The sequence below is a fragment of the Balaenoptera physalus genome (genome assembly GCF_965194825.1).
Source record: "Balaenoptera physalus genome assembly, chromosome: 1".
In the NCBI taxonomy this organism is placed as follows: domain Eukaryota; kingdom Metazoa; phylum Chordata; class Mammalia; order Artiodactyla; family Balaenopteridae; genus Balaenoptera; species Balaenoptera physalus.
The window spans coordinates 77,377,877-77,399,958 of record NC_138882.1 but is presented as its reverse complement, the minus strand read 5'-3'; the positions used below and the strand labels follow the sequence as shown (position 1 = coordinate 77,399,958).

Sequence of the window (22,082 nt, the reverse complement as noted above, 5' to 3'; positions counted from 1 at the left end):
GGGCTGGACATAGGGAGGTTACCTAGAGGTTGAGTGTTTGAACTTTGTTCTTATCCCAGAACTCCTGTCTGAGGAGCTTGATCCTAGCCTCCGAGCACCTAATCAGAACTAACTTCTCAGCCATTTGCTAAAGAGGTCAGGATGGTATGGTTTGGCCTTTTGGAGAGAAGAGCTGGATAGCATTTCATATAGACTATTCTGAGGGGTAGGTCTTCTTTCCCTCCTGCAGTGGGAGCTACTCCTTCCTTCCCCTTCTAGACCCTGCAGGGGTCTTCTGGGTGGGGGTGGGTTGATGTGATTTCCTGTGATACTAGGAAGGATTCTCTCTGGGGCTGAGTAGAGATTCCAGTAGGGATCCCTTCCTATCCTTTTCTCTGTCTTGTCTTCCCCCACTCCTCCCCTAGCACCCTGAGTGTATCGTGTACCCTCCAGCCGTTGTCAATGCTGTTCCAATTGCCAGTGGTTCCTGCATTTACCCCAGGCAGCCATTCGACTCATCCTTCACTATCCTGTCTTCTGGGAAGCCTGCCTTCCAGCTTCCACTGTCCCATTCTCTTCCTTTCCCCTTCCCGAAAATTTAAACACTTTTTTCCTCTAGGTTCCTATGTTCTTTTCGCTCCTGGCTGATGCTGTTAACATTAGCGTTTAGCCCATTGTCTACCAGATACATAGTGTCCTCCTGTCTTCAGTAGAGTGCAAGCTCTGGGAGGGTAGGGACTGTTCCTGCCATAATAAATACTTGTTGAATAAACTGATAAACATGGTCAGTGATTGTGGCCAGGGGTGTGTGTCATTTTAATCATTGTCAACAGCATTTATTCGGTGCTTACTCTGTGCCAAAATGAGCATGGAGATTGAGTAGAAATTTCAGCAGGGAGTGACTTCTAAACAGTCCCCTTGATGAAGAACGATGACCTTGGATGGGGAGAGTAGGTAGAATTGAGGTGATATAGCCTAGAGGGTGAGACTGGCAGGCTGAAGAGAGTAGTGATGGTGATGAGTGATGGTGGCTGAGGCTGCAGATAGAGACCAACGTGGTTACGCTCTTCTGACTAACAGGTGGTCAGCGTCAAGATACTGGGCCCATCAGCTACATGCACCTCTCCTTTTATAACCTTTTTGGTGATAATTTTTTCAAATTACAGTAATATACGTGAGATTTCAGCGATTTGGCACCTTCTGTATACCATTCTCCCTAAGAAGAATGTAACTGATGTTCTACATGTAGAAACATCTCGGTTCATTTTAGGGAAATCTGTCAGGCCCAGTGTAGTTGCTTCAGAGTTTAAGATGTCAAAGCACTGAGTGTATCTCTTTAAGGAGGTCAAGCATGGGTTGGATATGCTCTCCATATATCGTATTGGCATCTCTGCAGAGTAAAGGGAGTGGTAGGGACTCTCCCCAACTCATGTAAGGGAGAATCTGGCCTGTGGAGTGATGTAAATTGTATTTTTCAGGGAGATACACACACACATACACACACACACACCCCATTTTAAGGAATTGGCTCATGTCAAACACACACACACACACACACACACACACACACACACACACACACACACGCCCCATTTTAAGGAATTGGCTCATGTGATTGTGGAGGTGTGGCCAGTCCAAAATCTGCAGGGTAGGCTCCAGGTTGGAAATCCAGGAAAGAGTTGCAGTTCAAATCTAAAGATGGTCTGCTGGCACAATTCCCTCTTCTTCCAGGGAGGTCAGTCTTTGTTCTGTTAAGACCTTCAACTGATTGGTTGAAGCCCACCTACACCATGGAGGGTAATATGCTTTACTCAGAGTCTACTGATTTAAATGTTTACTCTCATGTGAAAAATACCTTCACCGTGATATCTAGAATGTTTGGTCAAATATCTGGGCACCATGGCCCAGCCAAATTGGCACACAAAATTAACCATCACAGAAATGAAAAGGCAGTGTGGCACGATGGGAGAGAGTGTTGGACCAGCAGACTAGAGAAGCAACTGAGGGTTTGGGTTCTGGCACCTGAACAGCTGGGCTTGAATCCTAACTCTACCACTTCTCAGCTGGGTGATCCTCAGCAAACTTTATAGTCTCTCTGGATCTTTCTTATCTGCTAGGTGTTGGGAGATAATGCATGTAAATCAGCATCGTGCCTAGCACGTAATACACTCGGAATACACATTAGCTATTAGCCAGTTCTCCAGTTCAGAGTCTCAACTACATGACCCCATCTATGCAGTGGGGGCAGTGGACAAGAAGATCTCTGAAGTCCCATGATTTTATGACAGATCCACGTTAAATGATTAATCAGGTGCCCTCTGAATGCGGTGTAGTGCCATTGCCGTGAAGTGAAACCTACTTTGAATATCAGTGCTTGGAATTCTACAGATCTGAGATGGGAAATATTTTCTTATCAAGCCCCGTAGTCACCTCCCTTTTACAGCCCCACTTGCTTCCTTACTGTCTCTAAACTGCTAGGAACACGTTCCTTTTTTCCGTAAATTCTTCACCCGGAAGAATTTATTGACTCCATTAGGATTTTTCTCTGTAATGGGGCACCTTGAAGCTCCACAGTGGAACTGTTGGTTGGCAGGTTTTCTTTTCCTTTTAACAAGAATCTTGCTTCCACATTAGGGAGCTTTCATTTAATGCAGTGTTTATTTTTCCAGTGGAGCTGCCCCAGGCAGGCCGTTTGTTATGCAGAGGAAACTTGTTTACTCTGGAGGAATTGGAAAGTGCGGAGGCTTTGCTATCTTCTTTGATGTCTTGTCAGCCCTTTCCCTTCTGGGTTTCGGGAGTGCTTTTAATGAAGGTCCTCACTTTCATTGTGTGTGTTGCCTCTCTGTTTCTTTCTCTGCCTGCCTTTCTTTCCTCCCTCATTCTTCCCACCGTTCCCTACCCTGGGGGAGATTTATCTTTTGTATCTTTTGGCAGCAGCTGCCCTTGGCCAGTACCCGGGGCTCAGAGCCAGGTGGGGCCACTGCCCCTGTTCCGCTTGCCTTGCTTTGCCCTGTGCAGTTTCTTTGACTCCTGGAGAGGGTTTCCTGGGAGAGATCCCATTCCCCTGGAGGCGTCCCTCTTCCCACGGCAGCAGACAATCCAACGTGGGGAAGGGCTTGGAGCCCTTTGGAGATTAGAGCTTCTTAAAAATAAAACTCTTGCCATCTAGACAGTGAGCAGTGGATTCAGGAGTATTTACTGTGTACCTGTTACATCTGCTGGACCTGGGCATCTGACTTATTCAAGCAAGCACACCACTGACCCTTGTGTCACTTCCACGCTCCCACCACACCTGCTCTTCCATCTCATCAGGCCACCGCTGCCTGATCCTTTGGTTCTCCTTAGTTTCAGTTCCCTTCCTTCATTCAGCAGATGTTTATCAAGTTTCCGCATGTGCCAGGCTCGATTCTGGGTACTGGGGATACTGTGAACAAGACAAGGTTCCCGCTGGCGAGGACCTCACACTGAAAGTTGGGGTGGGGGATCAGACAGATGACAAACAAGACCATTTTAGGGGATGTCGATGCAATGAAGAAGATAAAGCAGGTTGGCTGAGACTACAGGTGGAAGCAGTGAGCCTGTTGGGAGACGAGGTGGTGCAATGGTTAAAAGCACCAAGCCTGGAGCCAGACTGGCAGGCTTTGCGCCCCAGCTCCAGCCTTACCAGCTATGTGCCTCAGTTTCTTCATCTGTCAAATGGGGATAATAATAGTGCTTAACTCTCAGGGTGGTTGTAAGGATAAATGAGTTAAGACATGTAAATCCCTTAAACTAGTTCCTGGAACATAGTAAGCACTATTTGAGTTTAAGCTATTGCTGTTGCAATTTTGAGGCAAAAAGTGGCCATTTCAAGTACTTTTGGACTGAGCTGATAATCCTTTTTTTTTTTCCCAACCATTTTATTTTGAGGTATAACTGACATGTACAAAGTTCTGCATTCATCCAACAGTACCTATCCATTTTGCCCTGTGACGCTGGTCCGTTACACATCTGTGGTCCCCAGACTTGGCCCCAGGCTACTTTGCCATTCAGCAGTCCTTCTGCTTTTCCCTTATCCCCAGTTTCCGTCTTGGTGGACGATGTTCTTCTCCTGTCCGAGATTCACCTTTTCACTGCCTCTGCTTTGCCCCTCATCTCGCCTCTTCCTAAACCCTGAGCCATCAGCTCTCTCTCCTGAATCATCACCTGAATCTTCTACTGTGCTGACTTTCCCCCCCCCCCACTGCAGATAGATAAGGTCAAGTCTTTTCCATCATAAAGAAACCAAAAATCAAACCTTCGTTGTCCCTGCATCTCCCCCAGCCTATCTCTTTCCTCTCCATAGTCAAGCTTCTTGCGAGACACATTTATACTCATTGTCTACGTTTTACCCCACCCTCGCCATTAGCCCTTCAACCTCCAGTGATCTGGTGTCTGCTGCTTGCCAGTCCTGAAACGACCAGTCTAGGTCACTGAAGGGCCACCTAGTCGGCAAATTGAACCAGCCTTTCTCTGCAGTGTGCACCACTGGGAATGAAGCACTCCCCTTCCCCAGCTTCTGGGGCACCCCACCGCCACCCCGCACTCTTTCCTTTTTCCTCCGATAGCTGCTTTCCAGCATCCTTTGTAGGTTCTTCTTTTTACCTACCCCTCAGGTGTGGGGATTTCTCCTGGGATTGGTCCCTGTGCTCTTTATTGACTTCCCATGGTTTTTACTCCAACCCAGACCTTTTTCTTGAACTCTCCACTTAGGAATAGTGGATATCTCCAGTTAGCTGTTACGGACTCTCACAATTTCATCCTCTTATCCACAATCCTCCTTCTCCTCAATTTTCCCTAAAGGATGCCAGTCTCTACTCAGTCACCTAAATCAGAGTTTTAAAACTCATTCTACATGTATTCCTCTCTCTCTGCCTCCCCATCTCCTCCTCGCTCCCTCTTTCCTTCCCCCTTCCCCGCCCACAGACAGTTGGTTACCAAGTCCTATGATTTCTGCACCCCAGAAGGTATATCAGATTTGTCCCCTCTGCTCTGTCTTATGCCACCTCTTTAGCTTAAGCCCTCGTCTTTCTCACCTAGAGTATTGCTTTCTATCTTGTCCCTTATAGATCTATCCTCCACATCATCCCTAGGTGAAATTTGAAAAAATGAAAATCTTTTGGTATTACTTACCTGCTTTCCTTCCTTCAAGATCAGATCCTGACTCTTCCTGGTCGAGTCCCTCCCGCAGAGTCATTTGCAGTGTCTCCAACCATGCTGTGGATTTCTGTACCTCTGTGTCTTTGCCCTTGCCTTGCCCTCTGCCTAGAGTGCCTTCCATGGCCTCCCCTCCCCTCTGCCTGCTTCTTCACCTGCCTTAGCTGGTACTCCTTCCTCAGGAGGTGTTTCTCCTCTGCACAGGCTTCTCTAACACCCGCCTGGCTTAGATGTTCCTCTTCTGTTGTCCTGCACCCTGGATAGCTCCCTCATAGGTGATGCAGCCTCATGCTGCATCTGTGGTTTATGTCTGTTTCTTCCATCAGGCTGGGGAAGCATTGAAAGCACAGATTTTGCTTATTCATCTTTATGCCCAGTAGATTTCTTTTGTATACAGGGTTCTTAACAAATACTTATTGAATAGATGAATGAAATCAGCATATGTCAAGAGACTATTCAATGTATCCAGTATAGTTTAAATAAACAGTTTAAAAAGCACCACCCCCTACCCCAAGTTCAGTCTTACTTGTCCCTATTACAATTTGAAATCCATAGTGCCCAATCCTGTAAGTTTCTTGGTTTTACCAGAAGATTTTCATATCATTTCTTGTCCCTTGGGCTTGTCGATGTCAGGAACATTGCAAATACCAGATTTTGTCCCTTGTCTGATAGGACCTGAAGAAGACCATTTGCTGTGGGTCCCTTTTCGAGATATTGTGTTATCTGATACACTAACAGGCACACACACAATAATAATATTCCTCCATCTAGCTTGTTCTTTCTCTCTACCCCAGCTTTACCCCCCTGGTTCTAACAGATCTGTTACTATACAGGCATACCTAGGAGATAGCACGAGTTCAGTTTCAGACCACAGCAATAAAATGAATATCGCAATAAAGCGAGTAGCACAAAGTTTTTGGTTTCCCAATGCACATAAAAGTTATCTTTACACTATACTGTAGTCTATTAAGTGTACAATAGTATTATATGTAAAAAACTGTACATACTTTTAAAATACTTCATTGCTAACAAATACTATCATTTGAGCAAACCGTAATCTTTTTGCTGGTGGAGGGTCTTGCCTCAGGGTTGATGGGTGCTGACTGATGAGGGTGGTGGGTGCTGAAGGTGTGGGGGGAGCTGGGACAATTTCTTAAAATAAGGCATCAGTGAAGTTGGCCACATTGGTTCACTCTCCGTTCACAAACAATTTCTCTGCAGCAGGCAATGCTGTTTTATAGCATTTTACCCACAGTAAAACTTCTTTCAAAATTGGAGTCAGTCCTCTCAAACCCCGCCACTGCTTTATCAACTAAGTTTATGTAATATTCTAGATCCTTTGTTGGCATTTCAACAGTCTTTACACATCTTTGCCAGAAGTAGATTCCATCTCAAGAAACCACTTTCTTTGCTTATCCATACGAAGCAGTTCCTCATCTGTCCAAGTTTTATCATGACATTGCAGCAGTTCAGTCACATCTTCAGGCTCCCCTTCTAATGCTAGTTCTCTTGCTGTTTGCACCACATCTGCAGTTATTTCCTCCACTGAAGTCTTGAACCCCTCAGAGTCATCCATGAAGGTTGGGATCAACTTCTTCCAAAATCCTGTTCATGTTGACATTTTGGCCTCTTCCCATGGATCACGGATATTCTTAATGGTGTCTAGAATGGTGCATCTTTTCCAGAAGATCTTCAACTTATTTTGCCCAGATCCATCAAGAGAATTGCTATTTATGGCAGCTATAGCCTTGTGAAATGTATTTCCTAAATAATAAGACTTGAAAGTTGACATTACTCCTTGATCCATGGGCTGCAGAATGGATGCTGTGCTAGCAGGCATGAAAACAACATTAATCTCATTGCACGTCTCCATCAGAGCTCTTGGGTGACTAGGTGCATTGTCAATGAGCAGTAATAATTTGAAAAGGATCTTTTCCTCTGAGCAGTAGGTCTCAACAGTGGTCTTAAAATATTCAGTAAACCATGTTGTCGACAGATGGGCTGTCATCCAGGCTTTGTGGTTCCATTTGTAGGGCACAGGCAGAGTCGATTTAGCATAATTCTGAAGGGCCCGAGGGTTTTCGGAGTGGTAAATAAACACCGGCTTCAACTTCAAGTTGAAGTCACTGGCTGTATTAGCTCCTAAGGAGCGTCAGCCTGTCCTTCGAAGCTTTGAAGCCAGGCATTGACTTCTCCTCTCTAGCTATGAAAGTCCTGAATGACAGCATCTTCCCAATATAAGGCTGCTTCCTCTACATGGAAAATCTGTTGTTTAGTGTAGACACCTTCATTAATGACCTGAGCTAGATCTTCTGGGTAACTTGCTGCAGCTTCTACGTCAGCACTTGCAGCTTCACCTTGCACTTTTTCGTTATGGTTATGGCTTCTTTCCCTAAACCTCATGAACCAACCTCTGCTAGCTTCAAACTTTTCTTCTGTAGCTTCCTACCTTCTCTTAGCCTTCATAGAATTTAAGGGAGTTAGGGCCTTGCTCTGGGTTAGACATTCACAACTTGGCTAACTGTTGCAAGAGGCCTTGCTTTTGACCTATTTTGGCTTTCAACATGCCTTCCTCACTAAGCTTAATCATATCTAGCTTTTGATTTAAGATGAGAGACATGTGACTCTTCCTTTCACTTGAACACTTGAGGCCAGTGTAAGGTTATTAATTGGCCTCATTTCAATATTGTTGTGTCTTAGAGAATAGGGAGGCCCAAGGAAAGGAAGAGTGATGGGCAGGGTGGGGGGGTGGTGGGAGTGGCTGGCAAGTGAAGCAGTCAGAACACATTTATTAAGTTCGCTATCTTATATGAGTACAGTTTATGGTGCCCCCAAATAATTATAAGCAACGATCACTGATCACAGATAATCATAACAAATAATGAATAGCACCTAATAAACAAATAATGAGAAAGTTTGAAATATTGTGAGAATTACTGAAATGTGACACAGACACAAAGTAAGCAAATGCTGTTGGAAAAATGGTGCCAGTAGACTTGCTCAATGCAGGTTTGCCACAAACCTTCAATCTGTAAAAATGAAATATCTGTAAAGTGCAATAAAATAGGTATGCTTGTACTCTCTACCCGTTAGCTGTACTAAATCTGTGAGACTCCAAATGTGATCATCAAAGAACCCACTGAGTGGCAGGAAGTCTCTCAAAAAGCAGTCCCATAGTTGGTGACTTCATGTACGTCAGGCTTGGTTTGGGAACTCCACTAGTACAAAGAGAATGGCTGAGAAGTTTGTTTTTTAATGACTCCCCCAGGAGCAGAGCTAGAACCTAAGAGATTTTCCAGTCCCTTCTGGGCTCCTGGCCTGGGCATCTCCAGACCCTCTGGAGGGCTGCTTAGTTCTCGTCATTCGGATCTCCAGGGATGAGGGGCAGCTGCCTCTTATAGCCCACTTCCCTGTTCTGCTACCCTGTCGTGACACTGTTGCCTTTGTTAGTGTTTACTGAACACCTTCTCTGTGCCAGATCCTTGGGAGACGTGAATGAAATACACCCTTGGTCTCAAGACCAGAAGGGCACAGTTGATATCATGTGCTAATTAAGTGCACTGACAGATGGATGCCCGGTGCTGTAGGAGCCAGTCCCTCCTGATGACTGATGGAGATCTCTCCTCAAACGCAGGCCCAGTTCACCCTGCTCACTCCTCTGCGGGCAAGGAGACTCAGATGCTCAGTTCCCAACACCATCCACCTACTAAGAAATAGTCACGAGTTATCCATCGGCCTCCCTCTCACAGGATCAACCTCTTCATCGTCAAGAAGGTCACTTCTGGGTGCAGGAGGTGGTAGAAAGCGGCCCACTCCCTGTGCTCCTGCCGGCTGGTTTACAAAGGGGCAGAAGAGCTGCCCTGCCAGACCATGGTCCAGGGCCCTCCTTGCTGTTACATGCCGTTGCAACCCTTAGCAGTCCGTCTCCCAGCTCCCAGAGCAGCCAGCAGGAAAACCAAGCACACTGTTAGCTTTCTAAATACCGCCTTGCTTCCCCCGATGACTCGTATGGGTTTGCACGAGAAGACTTGTTAGAACTATTTGTTCTACAAGGCAGGCCCTCAGATGACCAAAGCCTGGCTCCCTGGGTTGGCCTTAGGGTTAGGGAATCATCTCTTCATACTTCCTACTGACATTAGCCTGTGCAGTTTTACAATTGGTGCTTGGTCTCTGAGGCCTTTTAAGAAGTTTTATTTGGCTCCACGAGGCGTCCAGTGCGGTAACGCAACCGATCCCGGAGAAGCCGGCGGGAGCCCCGGGGAGAGTTCTCTTTTCTTTGTGAAGGGCAGGGCGCCCTGGAATGGGTTCGCCCCAAGAGAGGGGCCCGTGCCTTGGAAAGCGTCGTGGTAAAACAAAAAAAATTTAAAAATTAAAAAAAAAGAAGTTTTATTTGAAGACAGTAGTGATGAACCTAATCCCAAATGTAGAGAAAAAAATGTTTCCTCGGAAATGCCTGAGAATTGCCAGGTGTTTTTATAGAGCCCAGGAAAGAGAGAGGAACAGGGAATGAAGAAAAATAAGAAACAGTAGGAATTTCATACATGTGCCGAGCATGTGATCAAAGACATGGTCACTGTCTTCAGTAGGAAGGGGCAAGTGGGAAATAGACAAGACATGAAAGCCAGCCACCTGTCTCTCCCCTGCCACTGCCGCCTTCTCCGGGGCCCTTCCCTAGCTTCTGCCCCTGGGGGACGGTCAGAGGCAGGCTCTGAGGATGGGAGACTGATGTACTGTGTGGGATGGGGCCTCGGATCTCCTTGTCCTTATTTTTCAGGCCTGCAACCCTCCCACCCACCTAACGCAGCCTCCACTGTATAGTTGAAGGAACTAGGGCCCAGGGAGTGAGGTGATTTACCCCTTATCTGACAGCCCGTTAGGAGCATGGTGGGGGAAACTCCTACATCTCTGGACGCCCAGTTCAGTGTTCTTTCCCTGGGCTGTTTCCACTCCTGAGTTTGGATGAGGTTGAGATGACTGTCATCCCTTTCTTCCAGGGTCCCCACGCCCTGTCAGCATAAACATCATGCCACCTTGGCAAAGCAGTCATGTCCAGGCTTGAGGAAATGTTGTCTTTGTTTCTGGACTTCAAAAGGATATTAAAATGTGAACATCTTATTGGATTGGAGATTTAACGGACTTGAGCGAAAAGATATGTGAAAATGTCACAAAGCCAGAGGCGTCCCTAGGCGTGACACAGCTGAAAACTAAAGTGTTGGGAAAGTGGGGCGTTGTTCTTAGTGTGGCTGATCCCTTCCCTGCCCTCTCTGTTGTCCCTGTAGGCCGCCAGCTCACCGGAGCCGAGAGGGCCTCCACGGCCACCGCAGAGGAGACGGACATCGACGCAGTTGAGGCCCCGCTCCCAGGGAACGATGCCCTGGAGTTCAGCCGAGGTGTGACCGACCTCGACGCGGTGGGGAAGGAAGGAGGCTCCCACACAGACTCCAAGGTAAGCCGGAGGTGGCCCACCCAGCTGGTCTGCACGCATATCATCTCCCAGAGCAGTCTGTGTCACAGCCTCTGCCACCGTCAGTCACCTCTTAGCCCCTGCCGGGTCACCTTTAGAGTGAGGCGCTCCCCAGCACGGTGGTGGTTCCAGAGCATGTTTTACTTCCTTTCAGAGGGGCCTAACTTCTAGAGATTCAGTCCCCGTGTGTTGATGCTAGACGCCGCTGCGTGTCAGGATGCCACAGAGCTCATTCCTGATGCGCGCCACCCTCCAGGGTCCCATCAGCACTCGGTCCCCTTCTTCTCAGTGGAAGCCCCACCCTGAATGGCACCTCGTCGCTGCACAATACCTGTGTATGGCTAATCCTTGCACAACGTGACGTGATCCCCGGGGGCTTAGCTGAAGGAGCAGAGTGAGTTTGGGCTGCCTCTGCCTGCAGCTAGCAGTTGTGTGCCTTTGATGCTCCTGGGGAGGCTGGAGATTGGCCCCTTGGAGGTTAGAAACTGCCAGACCACCTCAGGCATCATCAATTTCACCCTCGTATCTTACGGGTGAGATGATGGACGCCCTCAAGGAGTTCCTGATATGATCCAGGTTAAGAAACTAAGAACCTCCAACCCGAAGACAAAACAAACCCCCCCTCCCCCGCCAACAGGAGGAAAATACTGACAAATTGCCCTTCCTGTAGATTCCCTGCCAGTTCCCTGTATCAGGAGGGCCTCTCTGTCCTCACCATGCAATGCCTTTTCTCAAGTGGAAGTCGTTAGGCTGGTTCATCAGAAGGAGAAACCTGTCTAGTTTGAAGGGCAGTGTTGTTTCAGATTGTCTGCCTGATATCTTCTTTGGTGCCCAGTTTGTACTCTGCAAGTGGCGAAAGCCCTCTGTCACTGGGTGCTTCCTCTTGCACATCTGCAGAAGGACCGGCAGCAGAGCTGCCAGAAATCAAATTCAACCCTGCGCTTGAATTCTCTGGCTCACAGAAACCGTCTTAATGAAAGTGTCCAACTACCAGGAGGGAGACACGAGGGAAGGGAATGGAAACTGCTTTCCCCTTTCAGAGAGAGGATCTCTCCAGACCACTCTCTGTGTCCCGACTTTCTTCCCTGGTGGCTCTCCCTGTGAGAGGAGGCCGTGCTGGGCTGGAGCACCTCCCTCGCGTGTGGCCAGCTCAGGAGAACCCTGCAGAGCCTGGAAGAGGGAGCCCTAAGAACACAACAAAGTAAAGGTAGAAGCCGCCTCATAGTGGGGTGGTAGGTAGCTGTCTTTCATAGAGGCAGATCCCCTCTAAGTCCAGAACCTCAAGTAACTCAACAACATGGTATAGTTGGAAGCTGTGGGCAAGAGATGGGATGGTCTTAGCTGCCTGGTCTCCCATCACACGGCATCAGTAACTCAGGCGTCCAAACAGGGTTTTCTGACTGTGGTCCCAGCCCAGGCCGTCAGATCATCGTCTCCTCTGTGGGGGTCTGTCCACACTTCCACTGGAGACGTAGCATTTCCAGCTCTTGGTTAAAAGCGGGCCATTTCACCCCACCCTCCTACATGCTCTAGGTATGAAAGGCAGAGTGAGGCCCCTAAAGGTGGCGCCTGCCCAGGGTCACGCCGTGTCTCCTCTTCTCCGCCAGGTCTCACCCCGCCTCCAGGAGCCCGTGCTGACAGCCTCGCCCAGGATGCTCCTTCCCTCTTCTTCCTCGAAGGCCCCGGGCTTGGGCGCGGGCACGCCGCTGTCCACCCAGCACCAGATGCAGCTCCTCCAGCAGCTCCTCCAGCAGCAGCAGCAGCAGACGCAAGTGGCTGTGGCCCAGGTTCTCCTCAGCCTCCTCCCTACTTCGCAGGCTCCACTCTCATGGGCTTGACGCGCCTTCCTTAGCGAGGGGCACAGGGCAGGTTTACAACCTAGCGAGCTATGAGGGATGGCTCCCGCTGTTGGGTCATTGCTTGTTGAGGAATGGGGGTGGCGGGGAGGGGAGAGATGGGGGACGCGGTTGATATGGGAAGAAGCGTTTTGGCTTCCCGTGTACCCCCCGCTCTGAGTTGGGCTTGGCTGGCTTGGCTGGATGTTGTTGGATAATGATTTGAACTTACTAAGGAACAAGATGCACATAATTTCACCCTTCCTTTCCTACCTTCATTTCCTGGTGTTTGGGGTGGGAAAGGACGCCTCTGGAGTCAGGATAGATGTGACTTTGTGATACCACTCTTAAAAGAGTTTAAAGTATGAATTTGTCCCAAACACCCTTGCAGAAGCTACCACCCTGGAAACCTTGTCCATAGGGGTTTCCATGCCTCTGTTAGTCATCTACGCATTCCAGGAAGGATTTTTTTTTTTTTTTTTTTTTTTTTTTTTTTTTTTTTTAAGATTTCTCCAGGCAGAATTTGATACCATACTGGCCTGGAGTTCATTATATTGGGATTTAACTTACAGGAACTTAGGCGTAGTATTTGAGCCATAATGAGAAGACTTGGCTTAGATTTCAGGAGCCAAGTGCTGTTTGAGCCCTGAAGACGTGTTGTGCTGCTGCTGCTTTATAAAGGAGGGGTGAGCTGATTTCCCTGCTGCTTTTAGCAGGGATTCCTTTTGCTTGCTTTCTGTGGAGGGCATGGTAGTCCACATCTTCCTTGGAACTTGTGAGTCCAAGCTTCATCTTCTCTACGGGCTATCGGGGAATGGTGAAGACACAATCATTTGTACCATTTACAGGCTGAATCCTGTGGTAAGAGTCAGACAGGGTGAGGACCTGGGTGGGTAGATGAAGACAGTGAGGAGGAGGGTGGGGTCTTCAGGGTTTGGAGAGTTGGTGAGAGATTGGGAAAGGCAGCTCTATGCATCGACATTCTACATCTGGTCAACCAGGCTGGCCTTCTGCGTTCTTGAATGAGAACACGAAGACTTCTCTAGGGAGCTCCTGTTGATCCTCGTCGTTTCTTCTCCTTACTCTTCTCATGACCCTTGGGTGGAGTGAATCACCCAGGCGGAGCCGTCCTTTCCGACACATACCCCTTGAGGAAGCATCCAGCAGCCTAACCAAAACGATGCAATGACTTGGGTCTTGAAAAGATCTTCTTTGTAACAGCCTCACTCTGACCTGGGCCTGAGGCCCAGCCTCATGGGTGCCTTTTGCAGCCAGGTTTCAAGAGAGTAAAATCAGTAGGGCACTGCTTCCAAGTGATTTGAACCTTTTTAAAAATCCAGACCATGAACCCAAAAGGATGTGTACTAATTCTAGGAGGATTCGCAGGTGTTTCCAAAACAGCAACAAAGAGGAGGAATGTCATTAATGGCTTCTTATATTTGGGGGAAAAATCATTGCCTTTTGTCAGATAACACAGTTCATCTCCTCTAGTTACTAACGGAGTGGCTGTCCCGAGAATCCCCTCCTCCCAGGTGTGATGGCTGACAGGGGCACAAAGCCGGCGTGCTGCAGCACAGGGCCGTTCAGCAACTCATGTCATTTCCAAAAGTTTCCCATTAAATATAAATCCATCCTCCAACCATGATACTTTTCTCCTTCAGCATATCAGTTGCCAAGTAATTATTATTTATCTAAGAATGGGCTTGATGCATATTCATGATGAATATTGTCGGAGAGGCATTTGAATGTGAACTCACTGCTTAACACTAAAGAGAAACTATTTGCAAATGTACAGTCTGCACAAGAAGAAGAGTGTTGTGGCAGTTACCGACGTACTCAGCAAAGCCACAAGACCTGTAAGTCTCCCACAGTCGGGATGAAACCCTAAGAGTGGTTCTCTGGCCCAGAATCAAGCGTCTGTCTCAAGGAGACATCACTGCCCTGGCCCTATTTTAATTGCCTCTGTCCTTGAAGACAGTGAAGCTAGGAGAGGGGAAGAGCATGGTGCTTGCATTTCACTTGATGAGCCTCTCTCAGTTCCAGCCACTTCCACGGGCTGGACACCCTCAGCCTCTCCTGCACTTGGAATCTGTTGATTATCGTTGGTGGTGTCCTGGTTGAGTCTCAGTTTGGGCATTGACATGACTGAAAGGCCCCCAGAGTGCATCAGTATCCGTCACTGATGAAATGACTTGGGGTAGGGTCGTAGACTTGTAAAATCTTCAGGTCAGACAGTACCTTGAGGTCTTCAGAGAGCTTCTGGAGGAGACTCCTCTGCCCCTCTCTGCCTTCCTCATAAGCAGTCTCTTCAGTTTGCACCTTCCTTTGCTGCCCGGGAAGGAAGCAGCCGTATTATTGTAACCTCTCAACTGGCTTTCCGCTCCCCTGCCCTCCGGACCGATTCAGTCCTAAACCAGCCTTCAGCTACAGGTTTCTGTGCGTGTTCCTCTCCCACTCTCTTTGTAGCATTTGATCCAAGGGCTTTTTATTAGTATCCATATCTTTGGGTATAAACGATATAAGATATATAGGTGGACTAATAGGTCTTCTTGGCATCTTTCATGCCTTTAAAATATATCAAATCTGGCATACTTGGTTTCTCTGCACAGTGTCCAGTATGAGGTCAGCTTTTACTTGTTCTGTCAGACTCTGTTGTCATCAAACTGCAAGGTTTCTTTCTTCGTTAAACTACCAGCAGTCCCCAGAATTCCAGTGGGTAATACTGTGACCTCAGCACTTTGGTGGGAACATACCCTCCTTTGCTCTGGGGGCATCCAAGTCCTCCTGTGTGGCTCCTGAGAAGAGCTAAGGATAAAGACAGTTTCTTGCAAACAGGTGCACTCTTGGGGTCCCTTGTTGCATGACTTATGCCCCTCACCCCCATTTATTCTCACAGGCCAGTCTGGTTCTACTGTTATCATTGGGACTAGGCTTAGATCTCCTTCACAGCATTCTGATTTGGTCTAAGACCTCACAATCTCTCCCAGCCTCTCCCTAAATTGGTTCAGAGCTGGCCTAGAAAGGGCCTGTCCTGGCCTTAAAGGTATCCAGGCAAAGGTGTCGCTCAGCTGCCTCTTAAGCATTTCTAGATTAGATACCAGTGTGTAAATAGTGAACCCCAAGCCCTTTGGACCACTTTCCCGACCCAGCATGAGGCTTGCCTGGCTGCACTAGCTTCCTGCTTTTAGATGGACCAGAAGTTCAAGGGTGCGAATGAGAGTATAGCCAAGCCTTGAACCAAAGCTGGGATGTAGCTGGCGCCCGCATGGCCACGGGCTGGGCCCACATAGCTCCAGAATTGATCCAGGCGCTGTGGCTGACTGGCAACAGTTAAGTAGGCCAGGCTCCTTCACAGTTTGCCAATTCCTGGCCTAGCTCATGGGGAAAATGTTATACTGCAGCTCAGTATTGCTATTTATAGATTTCTCCTCTACCTGCTGCCACTTGCGCTTGTTCTGAAACAAGTGATTGGTTACTTATGCTTCGCAATTGTGTACGCTGTAGTTAGAGGAACAGCGCTAAAAAACCCTCCACACCCCGCCGAGGCCCTAGATTTAGCATCTGGCCTTGTGGCTTCTCCCAGTCCCCAGCACCCTGGGTGCACTGCCCAGGTCCCTGCCTTGTGCATGCTGAGACAGCGCTGCCTGCCTCCGCTTGTGTGTCCGGTGTGTGTGTGTGGGCAAATCGCTCTGGTTCTCTCCACTGCCATTTCCATGTGCCTGCCGCTCCCTAACTTCAGCCTGGGCCTGCCCCCACTTCTCGCGGAGGAGCTGGAGTCCAGGCAAGTAGGCTGGAGAGCCAGTGGGCAGTGGTCTGGTGTTGCCGGGTGGGTTGAGGGTGGGTATCTGAGTTTTGGGAAGTGGCACCGAGCTGGAGGGCACAGGGTCGAACTTATGCTTGTAGCGCTGTGGCAGGAATGCAGAACTGGACACCGCCCTCCAGGCGTGGCCCTCCCACTGACTTAGTTTGTGACCAGAATAAGTCATTGCCAAAGACCACACAGCTCTGGAAAGGCAAAGCTAACTCCTACCTTTTCAGAAATTGATATGGCCTACCTTTGCGAAAGGTGTCTGATGCTTTAAGAGTGTGCTGAGTACAAATAAGTCCCGCCTGGTAGGGAAGAGGTGGTGTTATCTGCTCCTGTTGTGCCATGGAGGAAGCGAGCACACAGCTGTAGCTGACTGCCCAAGCCAAGGCTGAAAATAATGCTGCCGCATTTTGGTGCTTCAAGGCCAGGCCCACATATGCAAAACACAGGGACTATTAAATTGCCTCGAATTTAAAGGAAGTCTTGGCTGTTTTGTCCCAGCTTGGCCTGGTCTGGGTTCTCCTGTGGTGTGCAGACTGCTGCAGAGAGAGGTCGGAGCCTTATGCCTGCTGCCACTCTTGACGGCTGCAGGAGCAGAAGGGCTCGTTAGCGCTGGGTTTAGGCAGCGGCAGCAGTGTGTGCTTTCTCATTCCCAGGGTTTGAAAATGCCTGAAATGTTATAACTACGTTTGCAAAGCTAAAATTCTTATTTAGTCTGGCACGAAGAGCACTCAAACACAGCATTTTTCATGGTGCTGAGTGCCAGTGGATTTGTGATGAAAGCATTTGATGCAAGGGCCGTCTTTTATGTACTGATGGTACCTCCACCACTGGGATGGTTACCTGCAAAAGAAACTTCCAATTTTTCTTTCCCTGGCTTCTGTAGGAGGGAATTCCTCTTTTGTTCCCAGTCCGAATTCTCTGACTTCCCAGTGGAAATCTAGAAATGTTCTTCAGTGAGCCTTTAATGAATGGCCCCTGGTACTGACCACTACGTCCACCGGGATGTGAAATCACAGACTGTCCGAGCCTCTAGCCAACCCTCTCAGTTGAAAGATGGAGAAAGTGAGGTCCAAGCAGAAGTGAATTACCTGCAGTTGCATAGGGAGTAACCAACAGACTCAAGTGTTCCAGCTTCTGTTGGGATGTTCAGATGTGGGGTTCAGGCACCTGAGTCTGTAGCATGTGTGTGTAGGGAACCCTCCAGAGGTGCCAGTTAGTGGTAGGCAGGATTCTCCACTTTCTCTGTTTACATGCATTGAGTGTTTTGTTCCACATTTATGCCTAATGTTTCTGTTTTGTTCCAAAGAAAATAGAAAATGGATAATTAACAATTCTGTCTGCTCAGTACATTCCTTTCAATGATACTCTTAGTTGGAATAAGTTACATTACTTGCAGATAGAAGGTTAAGGTTGGCCTTTCCTCTGGGGGCCCTTCTGGGGGTGGGCTTCCCACAGCAACTGTCCTGTTTCTCAGAAGCAACAGGATCTGGGGGACTCTCGGGTGAACTACCTCCATGCCTCAGTTTCCAAGGAAGATAAAGGCTTAATAGCCATCCACCATCTGATATCCAGATTGAAATATTATTGCCACTCTTTTCTCTGTTCTCACCCTTCTCTAGATCTCTCTTTAGATTATCTGAGGCAAGAAAGGAGGCTGATTTCTGGACCAAAATATCAGTTCTGTCCTTAGCAGCACCTGGTGGAGGACAGATTTACTTTAGATTCCTTAGGCATCCTCCCCACTGAGGGAAAGATCGGCCTCACCTTGGGAGCCACTAATGGAAAGTGGCAACTAATCTCATTAGTGGCCCCACTTAGAAGCAGAGCCAACTGCAGGATCAGGTCCTTAAATCCGGGCAGCGGGGGAAGCAGCCACTGCATCCAAGAGGATGATCTCCGAGTGCTGGCTGCTGGGAGGGCAGACACTGGGCTGGCAGGACCCTGGGTCAGGTTTGGCCAGACTGTGGGGTGGACATGGTCTTTTACTCCCTGATCGAATGTGAATCTCTTTGGAGCAGATTGCTTTTCAGAAATCCAGAGCATTTGTTATCTGAGCCAGAGAATTGGCTTTTCCAGTTCCTTCCTTCTCTCTCGTCTGCTCCTGGTTCCACCTCTCCCACCCCCCTCACCCTGACTCTGTGTCTTTATCCACACCATGTTTTCGGTTCAAGAAAACCCTCTTTCCCACAGGCTGCCTTGGTCCAGGCCACCAAATTCATCAGCTCTGCTTATTCAGGGACCTTCAGAAACCCTCCTAGAAACACCTTCATCCACTTCTTAGCAGAAAAGTCACATATGTGTAAATACTGTCATCGTCTCGTGACTCAGTTTCTTCAAACCAGGGTCCTGACAGAATCACCCCACCCACACCCAGATTGCACACGAAGAGCAGACCCTACTGGGCCCTGAGCATTCGGGGTATGCCACTGCCAGGTGCTCTACCATGAGAAGGCGAGAGTTGATGAGGGTCCCCCTCTTCTCATAGAGGCCGTCTCTGTAAGCTGTTTACCTCAGCCCTGCCGGGGTTGCTGGATGAGGCCCTGTTATTAGTCAGTCAGCAAACGTTTGACATTTGCCAGGTATGAAGCATGCTCCCAGGTGCCCTGGGAAATAAAAAGGGAACAGAAGGTCAGGGAAGGAAGCTGACACCCACCCACAGATGTGCAAACACAGACCATTACAGCCATTTCACTGACTTAGAAAGGGCAGGTGTAGGGCTTCCTATTTCTCACAGTATTTGGATGCGAGGAAGGGGAGAGGGAAGATTGCAGGGGGTTTACTGTGACACTGTTCTTAGCTAGTGGGTCAGTATATCAGTTTTTGGTTTCGTTTTTTAAAAGACAAGATAAGAAAAATGTACCTGCCTCAACACAGCAGTCATATGTTAGCTGTCAAAGGAGTTCCAACAGGGATGGAGCAGGGGGCAGGGTCTGGGGCCCAACTCTTTCCTACCTTTGGCTTGTGGTGTGGGGCTCTGAGTCGTACATGAGTGACACATCATAGCCCTCACTCAGGACAGAGAGAGATCCAGCGAGCAGCTTCTTTCGGCTTCTCCTCTGAATTGCAAGCCCGGGCGCCCATTTTGCCCGGGGCAGGGCTTCTTTGTCTTGAATTGAACCTGGAAGGTGTCTTTGGTCCTGGCCGTCCACCAGTGACTCGCATTTGCATTCACGTGCCTCTCTTCTCTCTGTCCTGTCTCCTCGCTGTCTTCTCTGCCTCCTCCTCCCCTGCAGGTTCACTTGCTGAAGGACCAGCTGGCTGCTGAGGCTGCGGCGCGGCTGGAGGCCCAGGCTCGCGTGCACCAGCTCCTGCTGCAGAACAAGGACATGCTTCAGCACATCTCTCTGCTGGTGAAGCAGGTGCAGGAGCTGGAGCTGAAGCTGTCGGGACAGAACGCCAGTAAGCCAGGGCCCTGCCCAGCCTCACCTCCATGTGGAAGCTCTGGAACCACATGTTCTCTTCCCTAAAGCTTTTTGGTGGTGCTTTATTGGACCCCTGACCTGACCTGACCTGGTATCCCGGCAGAAAACAAAGGCAGCTCTGTTTGTCCCATCCATACATTTCATGGAATTACAAAAGGGCAGGGCCAGAGAGGGGCTTGGCTGCCTTCTAGCCCAGTGCCCAGACTTGACCTTGAAAGTCCCCGGCAGTCACGACCACATGTTCACCCAGCCTCTCCTCGATGGGGGCCCGGGCTCTTTACACGTAAGCTAGGGCTGCCCGTTTCTTTCTCAGAGGGCTTTTCCAGTCGAAACACGCTGAGCACCTACTGTGAATCGTGCTCTCTGTGAGCTCTGCAGGAGACATCAAACTGTTGAGTAGTTTACTCTCCCTGCACTATTTCACAACTCAGCAGCATGGAAAAGGCTGGCAGCAGTCCGTCTATTTAATGGATAAGGCAGAGGAGTAACTGTGGCCAGCTAGCTCTGCTGGTTAGTGGCAGAGGTTGCCTGGCTCCCAGCCTGAGATGCCTGCCTCTACGCCCAGCTACCCCCAGGCTGCACTGAGAAGTACTAGAAGACAGCGTGTCTCCATGCCCTCCCTCCTGAGCTTGTCCCTGGGTTGTCTGCTGCTCTAAGTGTACATTGGCTGTGGACCGATATCCATTGATCATATACGTAATCTCATTTAATCCCTGTAGTGGTAGGTGGTGGTGCGCCCATTTTACAGATGAGGAAACAGACTCAGAGAGGTTAAGTAACCAGCCCACAGTTTCAGGACTAGCAAAGTGTGGAGCCAAGATTCAAACCCAGGTCTAATGCTTTCCCTGTTATACCAGTAGTTCTCCCAAACTATCCGGTGAGCTTTTTAAAAAATGGATATTCCCAGATCCAACCCACAGAGGTTCTGCATGGGTAGATCTGGGGCAGGGCTGATAACTCTGTGTTTTGAAAGTGGCCCGAAGTTATGGATTGGGAACCACTGTACTTCACCACTCTGAAAGCCTCTCTGGATTTTTATTTTTGTTTATCAAGGCCCTGTTGTATTCTAATTAATGCCAGTTTACAAGGTTGCACCAAGTGTTACTACATGCTTTTAACGTAGCTCTTCAGTTTGTACCTTTTTCCTACCACGCACCCCATTCAAGGCATCCACGGGCCTCACCAGCTGATCATGTGGTTATCGTTGCCCTGCCTTTACCACCTCCCCTGAGCTCCTCCCCTTCAGCCTGGCGTGTCTGTGCTGCGTGGGGTGGAAGGAAGGGCTGAAGAGCCCCTGTGAGGGTTCGCTCAATTGGCCAGGGACCTGGGTGGGCCAAGGGTGGCTTCCAAACCAACCACCTTGCTAATGTCGCCCCCTCCCCCTCTTCTCCCCCCACCGCCCCACTCCAGTGGGCTCCCAGGATAGCTTGCTGGAGATCACCTTCCGCTCTGGAGCTCTTCCCGTGCTCTGTGACCCCACGACCCCGAAGCCAGAGGACCTGCACTCGCCGCCCCTGGGCGCGGGCTTGGCCGACTTCGCCCACCCGGTGGGCAGCCCCTTAGGTAGGCGCGACTGCTTGGTGAAGCTGGAGTGCTTCCGCTTTCTCCCGCCCGAGGACACCCCACCCCCTGCTCAGGGCGAGCCGCTGCTGGGCAGCCTGGAGCTCATCAAGTTCCGAGAGTCAGGCATCGCCTCGGAGTACGAATCCAACACGGACGAGAGCGAGGAGCGAGACTCGTGGTCCCAGGAGGAGCTGCCCCGCCCGCGGAACGTCCTGCAGAGGCAGGAGCTGGGCGACAGCCTGGACGATGAGATCGCCGTGTAGGTGCCGTGGTGCTAGCAGGCGGAGGCCGTGGCCGAGGTGTGGAGGGCCAAGTCGGGCTGCTTCCCCGGGTAGGGGCTGCCGGCGAATATGCGCACTGCTGAGGATAATACCCAGGGGCCCAGAAGCGTTTACAGTTTCAGAAAAGGATTAGGATTTTGCTTTGGAGGGTCACGTGGGGAAGACATTGGATTCCCAGAAGTGATTCAGCTCCTCCCTCCTGCTTGTGACTACTGGGTGGGCGGGGGTTGGGCAAGGGGCCTCTCAGAGCCCGTGGCTTTGGGAAGGGGTCCCTCTTGAGGACCACCAGGCTGCTGAAGGACCTGCTCCCTCTGCCCGCTGCATCATCAGTCTCCCCTGCTCTGTCGTGTGATGTCCCCTTGCCCCCCCGCCCCCCGCTGCTTCTGTGGTCCCGACTATGAAGGGAAGCCATCGGTACCTTCTCAGGTACTTTGTGTTTGGATATCAGGATGCTACCAGTTGCCTAACTCTCCCCTGACCTTCGTGGGAGGAATTCCTTCTCTGGGCCCTTGTGAAGATTGTAGAGGTTGAACGCTCTAGGCTGGGGCCCTT

At 49.5% G+C, this 22,082-nt stretch overlaps 1 protein-coding gene across 11 annotated transcripts in view; it reads left to right on the top strand.

The window, feature by feature from the left end:
* Positions 1-22,082, top strand: part of LOC309663865 (carboxyl-terminal PDZ ligand of neuronal nitric oxide synthase protein) — a 302,668-nt gene that overhangs the window by 262,775 nt on the left and 17,811 nt on the right. For 3 of the 11 annotated variants that reach the window (XM_082468485.1, XM_082468484.1, XM_082468481.1), the window contains 4 exons: positions 10,434-10,600; positions 12,226-12,405; positions 19,498-19,663; positions 21,097-21,249. In XM_082468485.1, coding sequence (XP_082324611.1) covers positions 10,434-10,600; positions 12,226-12,405; positions 19,498-19,663; positions 21,097-21,249 — 666 coding nt within the window. The other 8 variants (XR_014265505.1, XR_014265506.1, XM_082468486.1 and 5 more) reach the window with 7 other exon arrangements.